The sequence below is a fragment of the Oreochromis niloticus genome, linkage group LG13, assembly GCF_001858045.2.
Source record: "Oreochromis niloticus isolate F11D_XX linkage group LG13, O_niloticus_UMD_NMBU, whole genome shotgun sequence".
Taxonomy (NCBI): Eukaryota; Metazoa; Chordata; class Actinopteri; order Cichliformes; family Cichlidae; genus Oreochromis; species Oreochromis niloticus.
Genome location: NC_031978.2, coordinates 1,954,516 through 1,971,889, shown reverse-complemented (window position 1 = coordinate 1,971,889; position 17,374 = coordinate 1,954,516). Strand labels below are relative to the sequence as shown.

Below are 17,374 nucleotides of genomic sequence, written 5' to 3'. Positions count from 1 at the left end.
GAAAGCTAGCAAAATAATAATCAAAATTTTTTAAAAATAGCATGTGTAACGTACATGTACTGGAAAATTATTTACTAGGACTCACCTATCATGCGACTGGAGAACGCAAACTCCGCCATTGTTGTTTTCCATCAAACACTCATTAAAACAGCAACCTACAGGTATGTTAGCGCACTCATCCCCGACTGTTAGGGGGAGGGGCGGGGTCACACGTTGAAACAGACAGAGGTGCGAGGCAGCCCAGGCGGGGAAATTTTGCTTTTACATTTTGCGACTTATTTTATTTCTCTATCTGATAAGAAAACTATCCAGTCAGATAGTTATTTGTGGTGAATGAAATACAGTTATACTTTCAAGCACTTTTAAGCACCACATCTGAAATTCAAGCACTTTTCAAACCTTGAAAAGACAATATTAAAATTCAAGCATTTTCAAGGATTTGAAGCACCCGTACGAACCCTGAGGTAAACGTCTCAGGTGTTTCTGCGCCTGCAGCGAGTGCTGATGTCATGCTGAGCCGGTGAACCAATCAGATTCTGTCTTCAGCTCGTTCGATCATACCAGTGTCCATCCTTCAGATACAGTTTTTGCTGTAGTTCAGCAGGTAAACTTTATTTAAACGTCAGGACCATGAACAGCAGCCAGTGATGCAACACTGCCACCGTCAGATCAAGCTGTGAGACGCCACCTGCACGTCCACAGATGTCAGTCAACAGCAGGGAGCGGAGGCCGTGCTGCCACAGCGCCCCCTGCTGCCTCCTCTACAGCACTCCTTCACACAGCTTGTTTCCATGTTACGACCCAACGACATCATTTATTGACTTTTGGTGGTCAGAGTGACTCATTCTTCCTCTTCTGTTGATTTGATTTTCATTGTTTGTGTTTTTACCAGCATGTAAACAAACAAACGTCTGTAACGAGCTCGCTCCAGTGTGTGACGACCAGCTCTACAAATCAAACACTTTAATAACATTAATGTTTTCATATGATTTGGCAACATGACAAAAACAACTGGAAACAAAACAAACTTGGACTTCAGAGATTTTATTTTGACACCAATACAAATGAAACTTTTTGCATTTTTTAAATGATTATTTTCCAACTCGACCTACGTGCAGATGGGACCCTGCGCCTCTTTTCTTCTTAAATATAAATTTTATTTGCACTGAAACAAGACGCTGTTAGCTGGAGACTGAACAATAAAGCTTGATTTAAAAAAAGAAACACATTCAGGCGTCACTTTGTTTGGACTCTTTAACATAAAAACTCAGAGTCCACAGGGAACCGTTTGTGTTTGCATAGTTTGTAGTCTTACAGCAGGTTTCTGAATTTTCAAACGTGAAAGAAGAAGAAACAACTTTTGGTTGTGGTCATTATCAGAAAATAAAAACTAAAGATGGAATGAAACAGACGTCCTCACTGAACGGCGCAGCAGATTTCCCCTCATTTAACAAAAACAAACTTTTGTGAAATTTCAAATTTTTGAATAAATTTTGGTTTTTATGTGCAAAGTGAAAAAAGCGATGAAATCTTCTAAATTAATCTACAGATTTCAAACAGTGAAAAATAAATATCGGCTCTTTGGTCGAGTTTTTCCTGACCTGAATGTTTTGGGTCTCAAGCTCCGGTGGCTGGACTGATGATAAGATGATGAAGTTTTCTCTGCTGTAAAGCAAACGTTTGCATTTTTTAATCTCAGTGATGGCAGTAAACGAGTTATTGCTCTTAAAATAGACAAAACACCAGAATAGTCCTTTAATAAAGGATCTGTGGGCAGAAGAACAAAGCGACAGTCCTGAGGCACACGCGCACAGCGTCACAGCAGAAGAAGAAAAGCACGACACGTGGTCAGAAGTATGTGGACACCAATAATGACCTGATCTGGGATCAGCATTTGCAGCAGCAGCCGTTCCCTCCATGACACGAACCGGGGCCGCGGTCCCGTTAACTGAACACATGCATGAGCCTGAAGGAGGCGACCTACAGACCACCGTCACTCGTCCAAACAGAGTTGAGCCTGGTTTCAAGTTTATAACCTTTCTAAAGATAGAAAAAAAAAAAGACTAATTTAATCCTGAATTTATAATCTCTCACAGGTTTGATCTGTGTGTGATCTCTGTGACATCACTGATCCCAGTGTTCCCACAGAGCGCCCTCACTTTTCCCCACATTTACAGAACAAATGAGGAAAAGGAAATCATCTCAAGTGTGCCAACAGAAAGGTCCCGCTGCACGTCCTTAGCATGGTTTATTCAGTGATTGCACCTTTCTCTAATCATTCGTGTTAAGCCGACACTTTAGCTCAGTCAGTTCAACCTGAAAATATTCAAAAAAACAATAAAAAAAACAAAACAAAAAAAAACACACAAATATTCTGTTTTTTCCTGAAATGCTGAGCTCATTTTATGACTCGTCTGCTCGAGGCTTTCGGGACAGTGACACTCCAGAGAAAGGAATGATTTCATCTGAAAGGCTCCGCCCACATCATCTGTGGGGTGTCCACATACTTTTGGCCAGCGAGCTCAGATAATTTGTTGTTTCTGTGCAGGAAGCAGCGATTCAGGTGAGCCACTGCGGCATTAAAGCTGCCGACCGCAAGTTTCTTTGGTTTTTTTAGTTTAAATTCAAAGAAGAACGCACACATGAGGAGGAGGAGGAGGAGGCGGATTGACCGCACCAAGATGAAGAATCCCAGAGACTTTCAGATGCTCATGGAAACTGAACTCTGAATGAGAAGTGCAGGAAGGACGGACGGACAGACGGACAGGTGGATGGAGGCGGGTTTATGTGATGATGAGGCCGGCCTCGCTGTAAACCTTGAACACCTTCTCGATGGCGTTGACGTACGCCGCCGTCCGCAAGTCCAAACCCAGGTTGTACTTGTTGGCTGTTCTCATGATTTGCTGCATCGGACAAGAGACAGGAAGTGACTCAAACACGTTTAAAGCCATTTGTTTCATGAAATCAAATATTACAGACTTCTATCAGCGAGCATGTGACGCATTGATTTATCTACTATCAGTTTCTGATTTTAATAAGGCATCCATGTGTTTATTACAGTTGGGTGTATATTTATTATAACGATCCTGACACTGCGTTTAAACTGTGTTTTCTCGTGTCATAAATGATCCGTCAGGAGTTCCTGGCGATGTGCTCACTTCCCTTCCCCCCCTCGGTGGGAGGAAGCGTGTAGCCGCTAACGCTTGTCTGTCAGCAGCTTCGTTTTTAAAACTGTCACATTCAGATTTCTTCAGAAGGAAGCACGGGAGAGATGTCTGTCGTTTCAAAGATTTCACTTGTTTTGACAGTTGAAATGAAAAGTTACAGCTTCTGTTTAACTTTTGTGTCACCGTAGAAACGAACCAACAAAATCAGGTCAGGGTCACGCCCTATGGGAGAGGTGTGGTCTCTGAGGGCGCTTACTAATCCAGGTGTTTGCAGATGTGAGGTATGAAAGTCTTAGGCTACGTTCACACTGCAGGTCTTAATGCTCAAATCCGATTTTTTTGTCTGCTTGTTCACACTACAAATAAAATGCGACAGCAAACGCGCTCTAGTGTGAACGCTCAAAGCGGCCCGCATGCGCAAAAGAAGACGTCACACACAACGCGCTCTGTTTAGACCCAGAGCAACAATATTGTTTGACTGATGGCCCTTAATATAAAGACTTCGGACTTTACGTTTCCCAATTTTTGCTTTAAGTTATTTTGTTATTTACATAATAATGTAAATAACCTAATAATTATCCTTATTGCTGTTTTAGAGGAGCGGTGCTTCAAAGGATAATCTGCAGATTTCTGTCAGAATCTGCAGATTATACAGTACAAATAAAATGTTCACGTTGTCTTCCCAACAGTTTCACTGACATCTACACTGGATGGCCAGGAAGCCTTCGCGATGTCCTATCGGGCGCTTCTCCGGCGCTGATAATTGGCGTCTGTCTTGTGTCAGTGACGTAAAAGACGGATTTAATGCGACATGACCGTTCACACAGCAGTCGCTTTCTAAAACATCGGATATGTATCGGATTCAGGACCACATACGAAAGTGACCCAGATCGGATTTGAAAATATCGGATTTGTGCCGTTCACACTGTCAGACCATGATCGGATACGGGTCGCATAGGGTCAAAAAAATCGGATTTGATGCGCTTTCGCCTGCAGTGTGAACGTAGCCTAATTTAACCTTTGGGTCGTCTGATCAGCCGCATTAAACCGGGATCAGCGGTGTTCTTTACTACGAGTAACTTCACCTTAAACTGGGGTTAGGGCTTAAATAAACCAGTATAAACTGTGATGAACTCGTTCGACCATCATCATCATCGTGTATATTTAACACGCATCTTTATCTCAGTTCCACATCGACTGTGTTATCATTTTGAGTCATAAACTGGCCGCAGTGATATTTCCTTCGTGCTGCGCTGCAGGTTTGGCGTGCTTACCCGGGCAGAGCGCTCCATGGTGTAGGCCAGACCCGAGTGAACGATGTCCTTCTCAGACGCTCCCTGAAACCACAGAGTGGGGTTTACACACCTGAGGAGGAGGAGGAGACAGTACTCGAGTACTACCGAGTATGTGTTTACTCACGGCGATCCGAGCCTGGAACTCAGAGGTGGGGACGATGGGGACGGAACCGCCGTGTTTGCCAAACTTCCTCTCCAAACTCTCCTGGACCGACACTGCAGGGAGACAAGAGCGTTACTGACAACAAAGATCAGCGTGTCAGTGGGAGGTTTCCCGAGTGGATGCTCAGACTCACTCAGCAGGTGGTAGTTGGAGTCTCGCTCGTATTTGAAGGTGAGTCGCCCGTAACTGACGTGGTTCAGGTTCTTCAACCACTCGAAGTAGGAAACGGTCACACCGCCGGCGTTCAGGTACATGTCCTGACCCATGAGAGGAGAAGAGGGAGGGGATAACACAGACATCTCGTTTACTTCAGTCTGAGACTAATTAACCTTTGTCAAAGGTCACGAGCATTTGCGTCCACTGACCGGGATCACCAGGATGTTTCTCTCCAGGAAGATCCGGTCAGCTTCCGGTGTGGTCGGCCCGTTGGCTCCCTCTGCGATGATCTGAAGGTACCACAGACTCCAGGTCAGTTTACTGATGGAAACCCAGAAACTGTTTCCCAGGACGGACATTTTTTAGTAGTATTTACTTAGATTACTTGAATTTATCTGAAATGTATACGGCTTCCAGCCTCTGGACCGGCACTGGTCGGATTTTTCATGTTCCTCATGTGTGGATGAGACACCGCGGTATGCAGGGGTGCATATGGAGTTCCTCAGGGCTCCATCACTGGCCCACTACATTTTAATATAACATTCATCACAGTGTTCATCTCCAGCTGTAAGGATGTGTTTCCCTGTGTTCGGCAGCTGTTTCCAAATAGTCAGAAAATTCAACAATGATAATTTTAAAAAAATCAAAAATCTTGTTTGCTCAACTTCTGTTTGGTTCTCTTTATAATTTTCTGCTTTTTCGACTTTTTCAAAGGTTTTAATTGATTTTTATTTGCATGTTTATTTTATGTAAAGCACTTTTTTCTCTTCATGTGTGAGAACATTCACTCCTTTAAATTCATACATACACAGTATATTTTATAATCTACTAAACCTCTTTATAAGTTTGTGGGTATTTTTTCTTCTACTTCTTGCATGAAGGATTTTGTTTTCCTGCCAGTGCCGTTATTCCCGAGAGTCGGAATAATAATTCGTGACTAAAGACTGAATTAAATATTTGCGTGCATCAGTTATCGTCGCACGTATACATGATGAGCTTATCTGGTAACCGTGGCACCTTGGCCTTGATCTTGTTGGCGTTGCTCTTGGTCAGCTGCTTCTCACTGGCGGCGGGGATCAGGATGTCGCAGTCAGCCTCGAGGATGCTTCCTTCGTACGGCGTCGAGTCCGGGAAACCCACGATGGTCCCGTTGGCCTAGAAACGATAAACCGTTCAAACTGATGAATAGAGCAGCTGCTTCACACGAATCATAAAACAAACCAGCTATGTGAGAAAATAAATGACAAAATAAAACTGGACTGTTAGTACACTGCAGTGACACAGTACTGCCAGCAGGTGGCACACTGCTCCTGTTGTTTCTGTGTACCCACCAGTTTGTAGTCCTCCAGCTCTTTGGGGTTGATGCCCTCGGGGTTCCAGATGCTTCCGTCCACTTCTCCGACTCCGACGCACTTCGCTCCAAAGCGGTGAAGGTAGCGCATGGTGTGAAGACCCACGTTACCGAAACCCTGCAGGCAGAGCAGAGGGCGCATTAACCCATGTGTCTGCTTCACGGTCGGCTGTCAGAAATCACACAGCGTTCTCCTGAATATGAAACTGCACATTTTTATAAATGGTAAATGGCCTGTATTTATATAGCGCTTTACTAGTCCCTAAGGACCCCAAAGCGCTTTACACAACCAGTCATTCAAATTTCCCACATGTGGGACTAATAAAGGTTATCTTATCTTATCTTATCTTATTCACACACACATTCACACACTGGTGATGGCAAGCTACATTGTAGCCACAGCCACCCTGGGGCGCACTGACAGAGGCGAGGCTGCCGGACACTGGCGCCACCGGGCCCTCTGACCACCACCAGTAGGCAACGGGTGAAGTGTCTTGCCCAAGGACACAACGACCGAGACTGTCCAAGCCGGGGCTCGAACCGGCAACCTTCCGATTACAAGGCGATCTCCCAACTCTTGAGTAAGGATCGCCCCATCATACCATATGTAGAGTTATTAGTAGCTGGGTCAGTCATTTGGTGGACAGAGAAAGAACTGGTTTTGGACTGGGCACCAGCACTGTATAGGTAGAAAAAATAAGTAACTCTGATTCTGTGACAGTCTAAAGTGGCTGCATTACTGTGGCGAGGATCCAGACGCTCATCCATCTCTATCCAAGTCATTCGGGCCCTTTGAGGGAAAATGTTCCAGTGTGTTCAACCAAACAGTGCCAGAAGATAAAAACAGGAAGCATGGTCACAAAACTTCAGGAAAAAGTTGATAGCTTCAGTTTGCCCTCTGACCTCACTTGGTCCCGAGGCGGTGACGTAGAGGAGCACCACCTTCGGGGCTAAACCTGAAGGTGCGTCTGTAAGCTCGACTGAAGTCCTCGGTGGTTGTTCTGTGACTTTTGTGGTTGTTTGAGTTTTCGCAGCAGCAGATCTTGAGGGCACGACGTCGCTGTATCTGCTCAGGCCTGTTTTCAGTCAGTGTTGTCTCCTCGTGGTCCTCCTGCGTCTTAGTCGCTGGACGATTTGCCTTTTTAAGAAACCCAAACATCAGCAGCACAGAGTCTGGACGGAGCCGCCTCCCTGCTCTCCAACAACACTTGTGCTGAACGTCATGAAGAGCATCCTGAGGTTTCTTTGTTGCGGTCGCCTGTTGATTAAATGAAAACATGCGGCTGGAGATGAGTCACAGCTGAGGAGGGAAGGATGGAAGAAGTGACGAGGAGGAAGAAGTGCTTTTCTCATTTGTTCTTCATAAATGGATCCAGACCGAGCCGTGGTCTACTCTCATACTGTAAATAAAAGATGGACACGGCTCTTTGATGTCCCCGTCTGAGCTGCATGTGTAGTTGCTGCAGTGTGATGTCAATCATCCACAGCTGAGTCAGTGTGGTCACTAAGAGCAGGCCGCTACACGGACATCTGCAGGTTCCCTCATGTTCGCTGTCTGATGATGAGATTTACATCACTTGGACCCGAACGGACGAGGAAACGTAACTTAGGCTTAATGTGCTCATCATTTATAACATGAGCAACACTTCTTCACATCTGCCCATTAAGCGCAGTGTCAGGATTATTATAATGATGACAGAGCAGTCCAAGAAGACTCCCCCTGACCTCCCTCAGCGCTTCTGTGAGAACTTTAAATGAAGGTTTCGGGCTTGTGGTCATCGCGCTGCGTTCACTGTTCATCCTGCTTTTAAACGAACTGTGAGAAACTCGTTAGAATGCTGCAGGCGTTCTGTTGTGACGATGGTGGGGCATACCTGGATGACGAAGGTCTTGTCCTGGAACCCGGGATACATCCCGAGCTGGCTCATGTAGGACGCCTCATTGATGAAGTTCTCGATGCCGTGGAAGACCCCCCGGCCGGTGGCGGAGATGCGGCCGTGGATTCCTCCCTGACTGATGGGCTTCCCAGTGACGCAGGCGTGAGCATTGATGTCCTGAACATGGACGACAAGCCGAGGTCAAAAATGAAAACAACAGCCTAATTCTGAAATAACACATGAAATGCTCTTGTGACTCTTTTTATAAATACGTGTAATCGTACGCATTTGGACGTCATTTCTTTTTTGCTGGGTCAGTACTCACATTGTGTCCCATGACAGTGGCGAAGGTGTCGGCGATCCAGGACATCTCGCGCTCCCCGGTGCTCATATCTGGAGCAGGAACATCGATGCCGGGCCCTGCAAGAGCGGATCAGTTCAGGACGGACGTGAAGTGAAAATTAGCCCACGTCAGCTGATGCTGTCTGAACTTCCTCTCAGTAACATTCAAGCCACTTTAACCTGCAAGCCGCTCTGCAGCCCACCTCCTGCTCTAACTGCTGCTCTGAGAGCCGCACCACCTTTAGTGGAGCTCACAGGTGTGACATCGCTGTGTGCCATCACTCACCGATGAAGCCCTTCTTGGCGAGCTCGATGGTAAACCTTCGGGTTATCTTCTCCAGCTCGTTGTCCTGAAAACACAATTAGAAAAATACACAAATTTTTATTTTGATGCATTTCACCTTTCAGCCGTGCTGGCTGGAGTATCTGTTTTAAGACCACGTCTGGATTCCAGATTCAGGAATGGTGGGAAACCAGCAGAGACTGGATTGCAGCACGCACCCCAGTCTGACCCCCATTAAACACACCGGGCACTTTTGTAGGACAGCACGAGTGCTCCCCTGCATTTGTCCGGCCTGTGTCTGACAAGGGAAACCAAAGAGCAGCAAATGGTAACGTGGAGGAAAGTCCCCACTTCCACAAACTACGTGTTGCACTATGATCAAAGGGAAATGCTTGGTGTGATTCTTGTGATTTTTCCATTGCGGCACTTTGTAGGCGGTCCCTGAGCGCTGTGGTCACCAAGGGTTTGAGTGAAAATGAGCTCTCTGCTTTAATGACCTGAGGAAGGTTCTGTTGACGTTCCGATATGGTTCCTCATGAGTTCCTGATCTCAGGAGATCAAACTGCTTCGTTTGTCATAAGGGGTCGTCACCGCGAGTGGCACAGTTTTAAACCGGACACGGGATCTGTGTCTCCAGGAGGAATTCAACCAGCAACCTTCAGGCGAACAACAGCATAAATCACTACATTAAGAGGCACCCCGGCATCTCTGGAGTTTATTTCTTATGTAACTATGAAAGTGAAGCAATGCAAACATCTGTATGGCATTACAGTAAATATGTTGCCTGTAACTGCGCTTTACTTTTTATTTAAACGATCAGTCTGTCTTTAAACAAAGGAGAAAACACGATCATCGAGACAAAACAAACTCTTGTGTGTTTTTTCCTGTGGTATAAATCAGACTCTTCCTCTACAGCGACGACATTCACACCCACAGGTTGAAACTCACTCGCTGTTCTGCTGCTGCGCTGGTCTGCCAGTCCGACCTAGCACTCAGCAGGAGCAGAGATATGACAGGAAACAAGGACAACAGCTCTACTTTAAACAGGTTTCATCATGTCTGTCCTTCCATTTCCTGCATTTCTCTCACATCAAGAGGTCAGAGGTCAGCAGTCCCCCCCAGTTATGCTCGTGTCAGCTGATCGATGTTTTCCAGCAGCAAAGAGCGAAGGTCGAGCAAACATTTAGAGAGGGAGAGGGTGACAGAGGGGCCTGAAATCAGTGTGGGGAGAAAGTCACGAGTCATCATGTTTGAGAGTGAATCCCGGCGTCTCTCTGCCAGCTGATGGCTCAGCGTTTCCGCTCAGGTCGAAACGTTTACTGTAAAACAGCAGGCAGCTGCTCTGGGTTCTCCATCTACAGTCGTGGAACCATTACAAACAACATACTGATGAGCGAGGCTGACTAGAGCATCATGAGAGAGAACAGAAGCAGCTGATGCATGCTCGAGCATCGTTCACTTATCATAAGACATTAGGTTTCCACGGCAACACAATCACTAGTCTTATAGGCGACTATAAGGATGGAGGCTCTGTAGCACTAATCCTATTTACAGGTTAGTTTGAGGCCGAGCGCTGACCAAGAAATAAAACCACAAGGATCACAGAGGAGGGATGGCCGGCGTGGAAGCGTCACACTTACAGAGTACTTCTTCGGGTTGATCTTCACGCCGGCTTTGGCTCCACCAAACGGCACATCTGGAAACAAAGTCACTTTAGTTCACACAACAACAAGCAGCGGCAGATTCACTCAAACACAGCAGAGGGCGACGGGATGGAGGGTTCAGTGTTTCCTCACCTACGACGGCACATTTGTAGGTCATCAGCGAGGCCAGAGCTTTCACCTCGTCCACAGACACCTCTGTGCTGTAACGGATACCTGCAACAGACACACGGCGTTATTTCATATGAGACTTTAAATGGTTAAAGTTCACCTCACTGACACTTTTTTTAAAAATGAAATTATGAAGGATCTCTGCCAGCCCACCTGCACTACCTGCTTTGCCCACCAGGAGGCTTCTGCCCACACTTTGGGCAGCGATCTGTTTTCCATAATGGAAGTGTGTTTGAGCTTTAAGGTGGACGTGCAGCTGTGTGAACATTTATAAAGGTGGCCTGAGCTGCTGAGGCGAGCAGCGTAGAAAATAAAACGGTCAGAAAGTGGAGGGAGGTCAGCGTGGAAGTGGGCCAGCAGCTGTCACGCATCACTGCAAACACAGGCTGCAGGGACAAAATGTCTGCGCTGGGAGGCGAGTGGAAAACAAAACAAAACACATGGTGGCAGGTTTAGATGTGAAAGCAGCGGCGGGAGCGAGTGACAACGTCATGGATGAGGAGACAAAAGCAGAGAAGGAAGAAGGGTGAAGTGAGAGGCCCACAGAGAAATGCAGAAGTGAGAAGGACGGCGTGGAGGAGGAAGCAGAGACACTCGGTGTGACTCGGAGCGGGTGTGGCCACCTCGCCTCAGACACAGGCTGCTTTAAAGGAAAACAACCACACCCTCCACCTGCTCCACCAGGTCTCTTTACTCACACACAACACTGGCTGTGATGAGTAAAAGCTGTAAGCTGGACTCAGTGAAGGACCTGCAGACACAGAGCTGACCACACAGCAGCAGACAAGAATCACAGGAAAGACGTTCCAAGCTGTGACCAAACCATCAGTGCACCACAACTCCCAATCTACTGATTAAAACACGTCTGTGCACATACAGCGCCGCTTCTCTACCAACAGCAAAGCTCCTTGGGACAAATGTATGCCAATAAACAGAAATAAAATCAACCCTCTCTCATCCCAGCAATCAACTCCAACTGCAGACTGTATATGAAAGATATACATCATTAATGCAATAATACCGATGACATCAGGTTAGAAAGTCTGTGAGGAGCGTTTGCAGCATCTTGTTGAATCGTGAAGACTTGAATATTAGCAAGATGTGCCTAATAAAGTGTCCGGTAACTGTATATTAATCACTTTGATTATGCGAGTGAATTTGCCACATTATAAAACTGATTAAATGATGTGCCGAAGCTGCAGACGTGAATAAATCCCGAGTTATTACTCTGACCGACTCTTTGATTTCAGAGCAAGGCAGCATCATGTGATCCTTCAGGTTCCTGCGAGCCTTTGAGGATCTGCAGGGACTCTGAGGACAGTTAAAGGTGGAGGCATCCATGACGACAGCTGAGGCAGGTGTGAAAAAGCTCTGAGCTGATTGGACGGCTCTGGTCTGTTTGTTTGGTGGTTCAGGTCACATGAACGCATTAAACAGGTTCTCTGTGTTCTCATAAATCGTCTAACTACAATCTACCTGAGGGAGAACATTTCCTAATATTCACTTCCCTCCTTTCTATAAACTTTGGTCCAAGCTCCGCCCCCCTGGAGGCCGCTGACGGCTTGCGGTCGTTTCCTTGGCTGGATTTTTTCCAGGAAACCTTCACTGGGCCGCTCGAGGCTCAAACTGGCACCAATTTGTCAGCAGAAACATGAGCCGAGTAAATCTTTAACAGCAGGAAAAGCTCGTTCAGGTCTGTGTGCAATTGGAGCCAGCAGGGACGGCCTCACAGTGGAAACCCCAGTAAAACCAGCGTTTCCACTGTGAGGCCGGGGTGTGACCTCAGAGCAGGACAGTTTTTATCCAGCACACAGGAGGAAACTGATCATCATTCACAGCGTGTGGGTGGATTAAGGTGCAGCTCAGGCAATAACCTGACACCCCGTCAGCGTCATGAGCTGACATGTTAACGAGTGAGCGCGGCTCAGGCTGAGGTGTGTCACAGCGAGTCTGCATTCAAAGTCATTCAAAGCAGCTTCAAATCCACCCGTGTCCACTTAGTGTCTGCAGGTGGGAGCAGCCGAGATCTCTGCTGCACCACTTCTGTTCAAGTCTCCAAACGTTCTCTCTCGTGCTCCGAATACACCCAGCATTTCGTTCGCGACACCTCCACCTGTCAGACCACTGTGACCCCCGCCTGCTGGCCCTCACCACGTTCGTGCAGTGTGAACATTTGGATGCTCTCTCCACATGTGCTGCAGAGTTTGAACCTCGGACCAAACATCAGAGCGATGGCACAGAGAGAACAAACACACGGCGGCGGCGCCCTGAGCACACATCAGGACGCTCCGTGAGCTCGGACCGGACTGACAACATTCCTGCCTGAGGCGGAAACGTCAGCACCACAAGACAACGCTCCTTTCAGCATGTACATACGTGTCTTACTCACTCACACACACACACACACACACACACACACACACAGGTTTTAAACCTGACAATGATTAGTCGATTCATTAAAAATGATCTTTCTCTGATTAACACTTTGAAATGAGCAGGTCTGCACAATATGTTCGACTTTTTAATTGTTTCAGTGAATTATACTGGACTCTAGGTTAAAACTAAACAAAACAGAAACTTATTAAGAAATACAAACAGATTCAAACTACAGAAAAAACTAATCTGTGGTCTTTTTAAAGTTTAAAAATGTAAAATAAATAATTAATGAATACTTAACGATTTAACTGTTTAAAAGAAATAACTGAAAACAATTTCACCTGCAGTTATTTTTAAATAATTCCCCAAAAATGTCTCTGGTTAAATTTGAAAAACTTCCATGAAATATGTGCAGTATTTTTCTTCTACAGGGAGTAAAGATTTAGCTGGAGGGATGTTGTAGAAGTGGTTTAGCTAAACCCTGCAGGCCTCCGCCGACCTCCATTTTTCCTCATACTGCAGTTTCATCGTCTTATTATTTGAACTCGTTTTAAAATCAGATGAGGAGTTCCTCTGAGCTCATGGCTGAGTCTGCGTTCATATTGTTTTTAAAATGTTTTACAGCTGCTGTTTAGCTTTTGTGGGGTTGCAAAATGCTTAATAGGTGTAATATTTCAGATTGATCTGGGTGGTATTTGTCTTATTTACAGCCCAGCACATCTGTCCAGCAGAGAAACATCTGGAGCCTCAGCTCTGCACACTGAGCACATCCACCCTGCTGTTTTTACTAACCTTAAAATTCATTTAATTGAAATTTATCGAATATAATGAGCTGTTTCAATGTTTGTTTTTTATTTTTTTTAAATCCTGTCCGGAAGCTTTTGCAGTCAGAACTGTGATCGGCAGCAGGCAGTGGACCGCTACAGGCCAGGAACAGAAGCCTCCAGCAGGGAGCGAGGCCACGTCCCACAGGGGTCAGGGCTCAGCAAGCCCCAGACCCAGCCATGCACACACATACAGCATTCGCGCCTCACTCTCGTCCACCCCAGCTCTTATACTTCAGCTTTTTTACAATGCAATATTTGCATTATTGTTCATTACCGTTTGCTTGACGTCATTATTGGTTTAGTTGAGCTGTCTTTGAACCTTTACCTCTACCATCTGATGTTATTAAAGCTGTGTTTCAGGTTCACACAGGAAATCCCTGCTTTGGGAATAAATGCACATTAATTAATGAGAGGAGAGTAAAATCTTAAAGTGGCTGTCTCATTGGACGAAAGCTTCCTCGGCTGGTGTGAATATCATTTCCTGCACATCTGATTTTAGTTTCTTTGCCCATGCACAATGTGGTTTTAGCTGGTTAAAAGACGGGAGTCTAGTTTTAATTCACTGCCAAAGCACAAAAATGAAGTCTTTCTGAATCTGGATCAGACTGCTTTCAAACCCTTTACATTCATTTTCATGCGGGTTTAAACCGTGTCACGCCCGCTCTGCGTGAACGTCGCTTAACGTTGTTCCCTGAAACTTTTCACAGCGGTGCTAACAGGACCCGGACGCGGCAGACTCACCTCCCTTGCAGGGCGTCCGGTGCTGGCTGTGCTGAGCCCGGTAGCCCTCGATCACCTCCCACTCCCCGCTGTCTCTCTTGATGGGGAAGCTGACGCTCAGGACGTGGTTGCACGGCTTGATGATCCGCAGGATCCCGCGGACCCGGCTCCTCTTCTGCTCCGCGGTCTCTCGAGTCTTCAGGTCTTCCACCAGCTTGTCCTCCACGATAGCGGCGCCCTTATCGAAGAAACCCTCCACCATGGTGAAGAAGTTCGGGTCGTCGGCTGGGTCCACGGCCTGGCTGTAGCCGCGGTGCCGCAGCAGGGACACGGACGCCGGCAGAACAGAGTCAGCGGCGGCGGTGGCAGGGGGGCACCCCGAGGCCAGGACGCCGCCCGCTCCCCGGGTGAGTAGCTCTCCGAAGTACCGGTACATTTTCGCGGTTTGTAGAAATTCGCCGTCCCGGGGAGCTGAGACGAGACCGCGGGGAAGACGAGGAAATGGATCCGCGTAAACACAGAGCTGTACCGCAGCGGCGGCTCCTCCTTCCCGCCGCCCCTTCCTGTCAACCTACACCGCCGCGTGCGGCGCCGGGCAACACGCGCACGTGCGGCTCAATTTCATACACAGAAACCCGCACGAGACTGTAACGGCTGCGCCGGGAAGAAGGCACGTAGCTTAGCTCATCGTTAGCCTTTAGCAACACCCGGAAAAGTCGTTAAAACTGAACTACTTATTAAATAAAGTGCAGAGAAACACAAGGAGAGGACCAAATACCGCTCTAAAACAGAAGCACCCACCCAGAAATTGACATTTTGACGGTATTTAACACGTTTAGCGTTTATTTGTAGCGGTTTAAGCTAGCATCGCCACAGTTGTGCATATCCGGTCGTCTGGACTTAACTTTCAAAATAAAAGCACAAAGTTCACTGCAGATTTTCAGCCATTTTTCTCCTGATAACTGGACATTTGACTGACCAAAAACTGAAGAAAAATAACCCGTAATGGTTGTTTTTTTTTAATAAATGCTAGAAATGCTGTCAAATTCTGTCTGAATTAAGAATCAGCATGTCAGTACTTTCATTCATTGCACTTTATTACAGCTAAATGTGAAAATATATAGCTTATATTTTTATATTGTTGCTTCTTCCGTATGGGCAGAAATCTGTGCCATCAGAAACTGAATTTGAATAAGTTGAATTTGAATTGCTCGGATTGAATCTGAATTGTAACTTGAATAAATGCTTTTGAAAACTGAATTTGAATTAGTCTAATTTGAAATTGAATTTATGGTTTGAAAATGATCATCACTAAATTGAAATTGAATTTTATATATTGAAAATGAATTCATTTGCTTTGAAACTGGATTTTATCCTTTAAAAATTCAGCTCTCGAATATTTTCAGTTTCAGTTCCAAAATTCAGTTTTTTGGAACTTACATCCGGTTCCGGTTCAAGAGTAAACGAGCGCAGATTAATAGAACTACGTTTTACTAGCGGACTGAAAGTGTTACTGACGGGAATCTACAGCGTCTTGAGCTGAATTAAGACTTCAGAAGTCATTCGTCATGTCGAATGACCAGCGGATAAACTCTCAGGTTGGTAATAAATGTATTACATGTATAAGAACAAGCGTCATGTTAACAATTGATAGCCGTACAGTAACTTTTATGCTTATTGTAGCTGTTAGCTAAAAACGCTAATTTAGCCTAGTTTGCCCTGGATTCAGCTTTGACAAACAAATATGATCGACTGTTTCTAGTAGAATTCCAAAGTTGTCATCTTGTACCCTGTCAGAGCCCTGTATGCTTGCAGAGACCCCTACAGTAGGGAAACATGCAAAACAGTGTCCAAACCTTTGTATTTGAGCTTTATTTATGTCTTACACAGCATCCCAACTCTTTAGCTAACTTAATAACTTTAGCTAAAGTGAATAGTTAGTCTAATTCATTAGTGCAGCTGCAGCATTACTGGATCACCTCTGTTTGAAGTGATATAATATGATATACAACTATCACTGAAACAGCAAACTTTGTAAATAAACAACACTTCTCATTCTCTAAACGTTTGGCCACAGCTGTAGATTACACTATCAGTGCTTTTTCACTCTTGACAAGAATTACATTTCTAAATTCTCTTTGTGCATTTACAGGTAAACAATATCTAATATTTTATCTAAATGACTGCTTTGTCTTTGAAAAGGTGAAGAGCCTGAGGCCGGTGACAGTCCAGTTCTACTCCAAGTACATCCTTACGGTGGCTCACAGGACAAGGCTACATTCCTGTCCTGCCAGAAGAGAAGAGAAACTTCAGAGTCTTCATGCAGTTCAACCACACCTGTCATGTTCCGTATGACAGGGGTCTCAAACTCCAGTCCTCGAGGGCCGGTGTCATGCAACCTTTCCATGTGTCCCTGGTGCAACACACCTGAATACAATTAGTAGGTCATTATCAAGAGTATAGAACTTGACTGCATGCTGAGGTGGCAACCTCTAACCCTACCTACTCAACTAAATTTAAGTAAATATATGTATTTGGAAACATATACTTTTAAAATAATTTTATTGCACCATGTTCATTCACTCATGAGCTGCTGTAACATGAATCAAATGGCTGAATTGCCAACTCAGCATGCATTCAAGTTCTATACTCTTGCTAATGACCTACTAGGTGTGTTGCAACAGGGACACATGGAAAAGTTGCAGGACAGCGGCCCTCGAGGACTGGAGTTTGAGACCCCTGCCGTATGGTGTTCATGCAGTTTTCTACCCCACAGTTACAGCATGTCTGACTGCCTGTTCAGCATATGCAAAAATATGAGTTTAAGCATGTGATGATAAAGGCCTTCCATTATGGTGTTTGTCATCACATGTCACAGACATCTGGATGATCATTTGGAATAAACAAAAAACTAAAATCTTGTTACTTCATCTTTTATCTTTATTATTATTATTATTGTTCTTATTTTACATTTTTCATTGTTAG

The 17,374-nt window shown here is 45.5% G+C and overlaps 2 protein-coding genes across 2 annotated transcripts in view; one reads left to right on the top strand and one right to left on the bottom strand.

The window, feature by feature from the left end:
* Nucleotides 1–1,028: 1,028 nt before the first annotated feature.
* LOC100703760 (glutamate dehydrogenase, mitochondrial) lies at nt 1,029–15,297 on the bottom strand. Its single transcript, XM_003457465.4, has 13 exons — nt 14,411–15,297; nt 10,431–10,511; nt 10,275–10,330; nt 8,638–8,701; nt 8,335–8,429; nt 8,007–8,186; nt 6,113–6,250; nt 5,799–5,936; nt 4,991–5,071; nt 4,759–4,882; nt 4,587–4,678; nt 4,442–4,504; nt 1,029–2,903 (listed from the first exon to the last, which is right to left on the bottom strand). The coding sequence occupies exons 1-13, from the start codon at nt 14,823–14,825 to the stop codon at nt 2,784–2,786; spliced, it is 1,647 nt and encodes a 548-aa protein (XP_003457513.1). The 5' UTR covers nt 14,826–15,297; the 3' UTR covers nt 1,029–2,783.
* Nucleotides 14,663–17,374, top strand: part of shld2 (shieldin complex subunit 2) — a 19,626-nt gene continuing 16,914 nt past the window's right edge. Inside the window, exon 1 of the mRNA XM_025897350.1 lies at nt 14,663–14,796. The gene's annotated coding sequence lies outside the window, so the exon portion shown is untranslated. The remainder of the gene's footprint in view (nt 14,797–17,374) is intronic.

Bases quoted from the DNA above. Each gene is read 5' to 3' on its own strand.
- LOC100703760 (XM_003457465.4), bottom strand. From the start codon at position 14,825: ATGTACCGGTACTTCGGAGAGCTACTCACCCGGGGAGCGGGCGGCGTC. The intron at 8,187-8,334 runs GTGAGTACTGAC...GTCCATGTTCAG, and splicing joins CCACTGTCATGGGACACAAT to GACATCAATGCTCACGCCTG. The intron at 4,679-4,758 runs GTGAGTCTGAGC...GTCTCCCTGCAG, and splicing joins CTCCAACTACCACCTGCTGA to TGTCGGTCCAGGAGAGTTTG.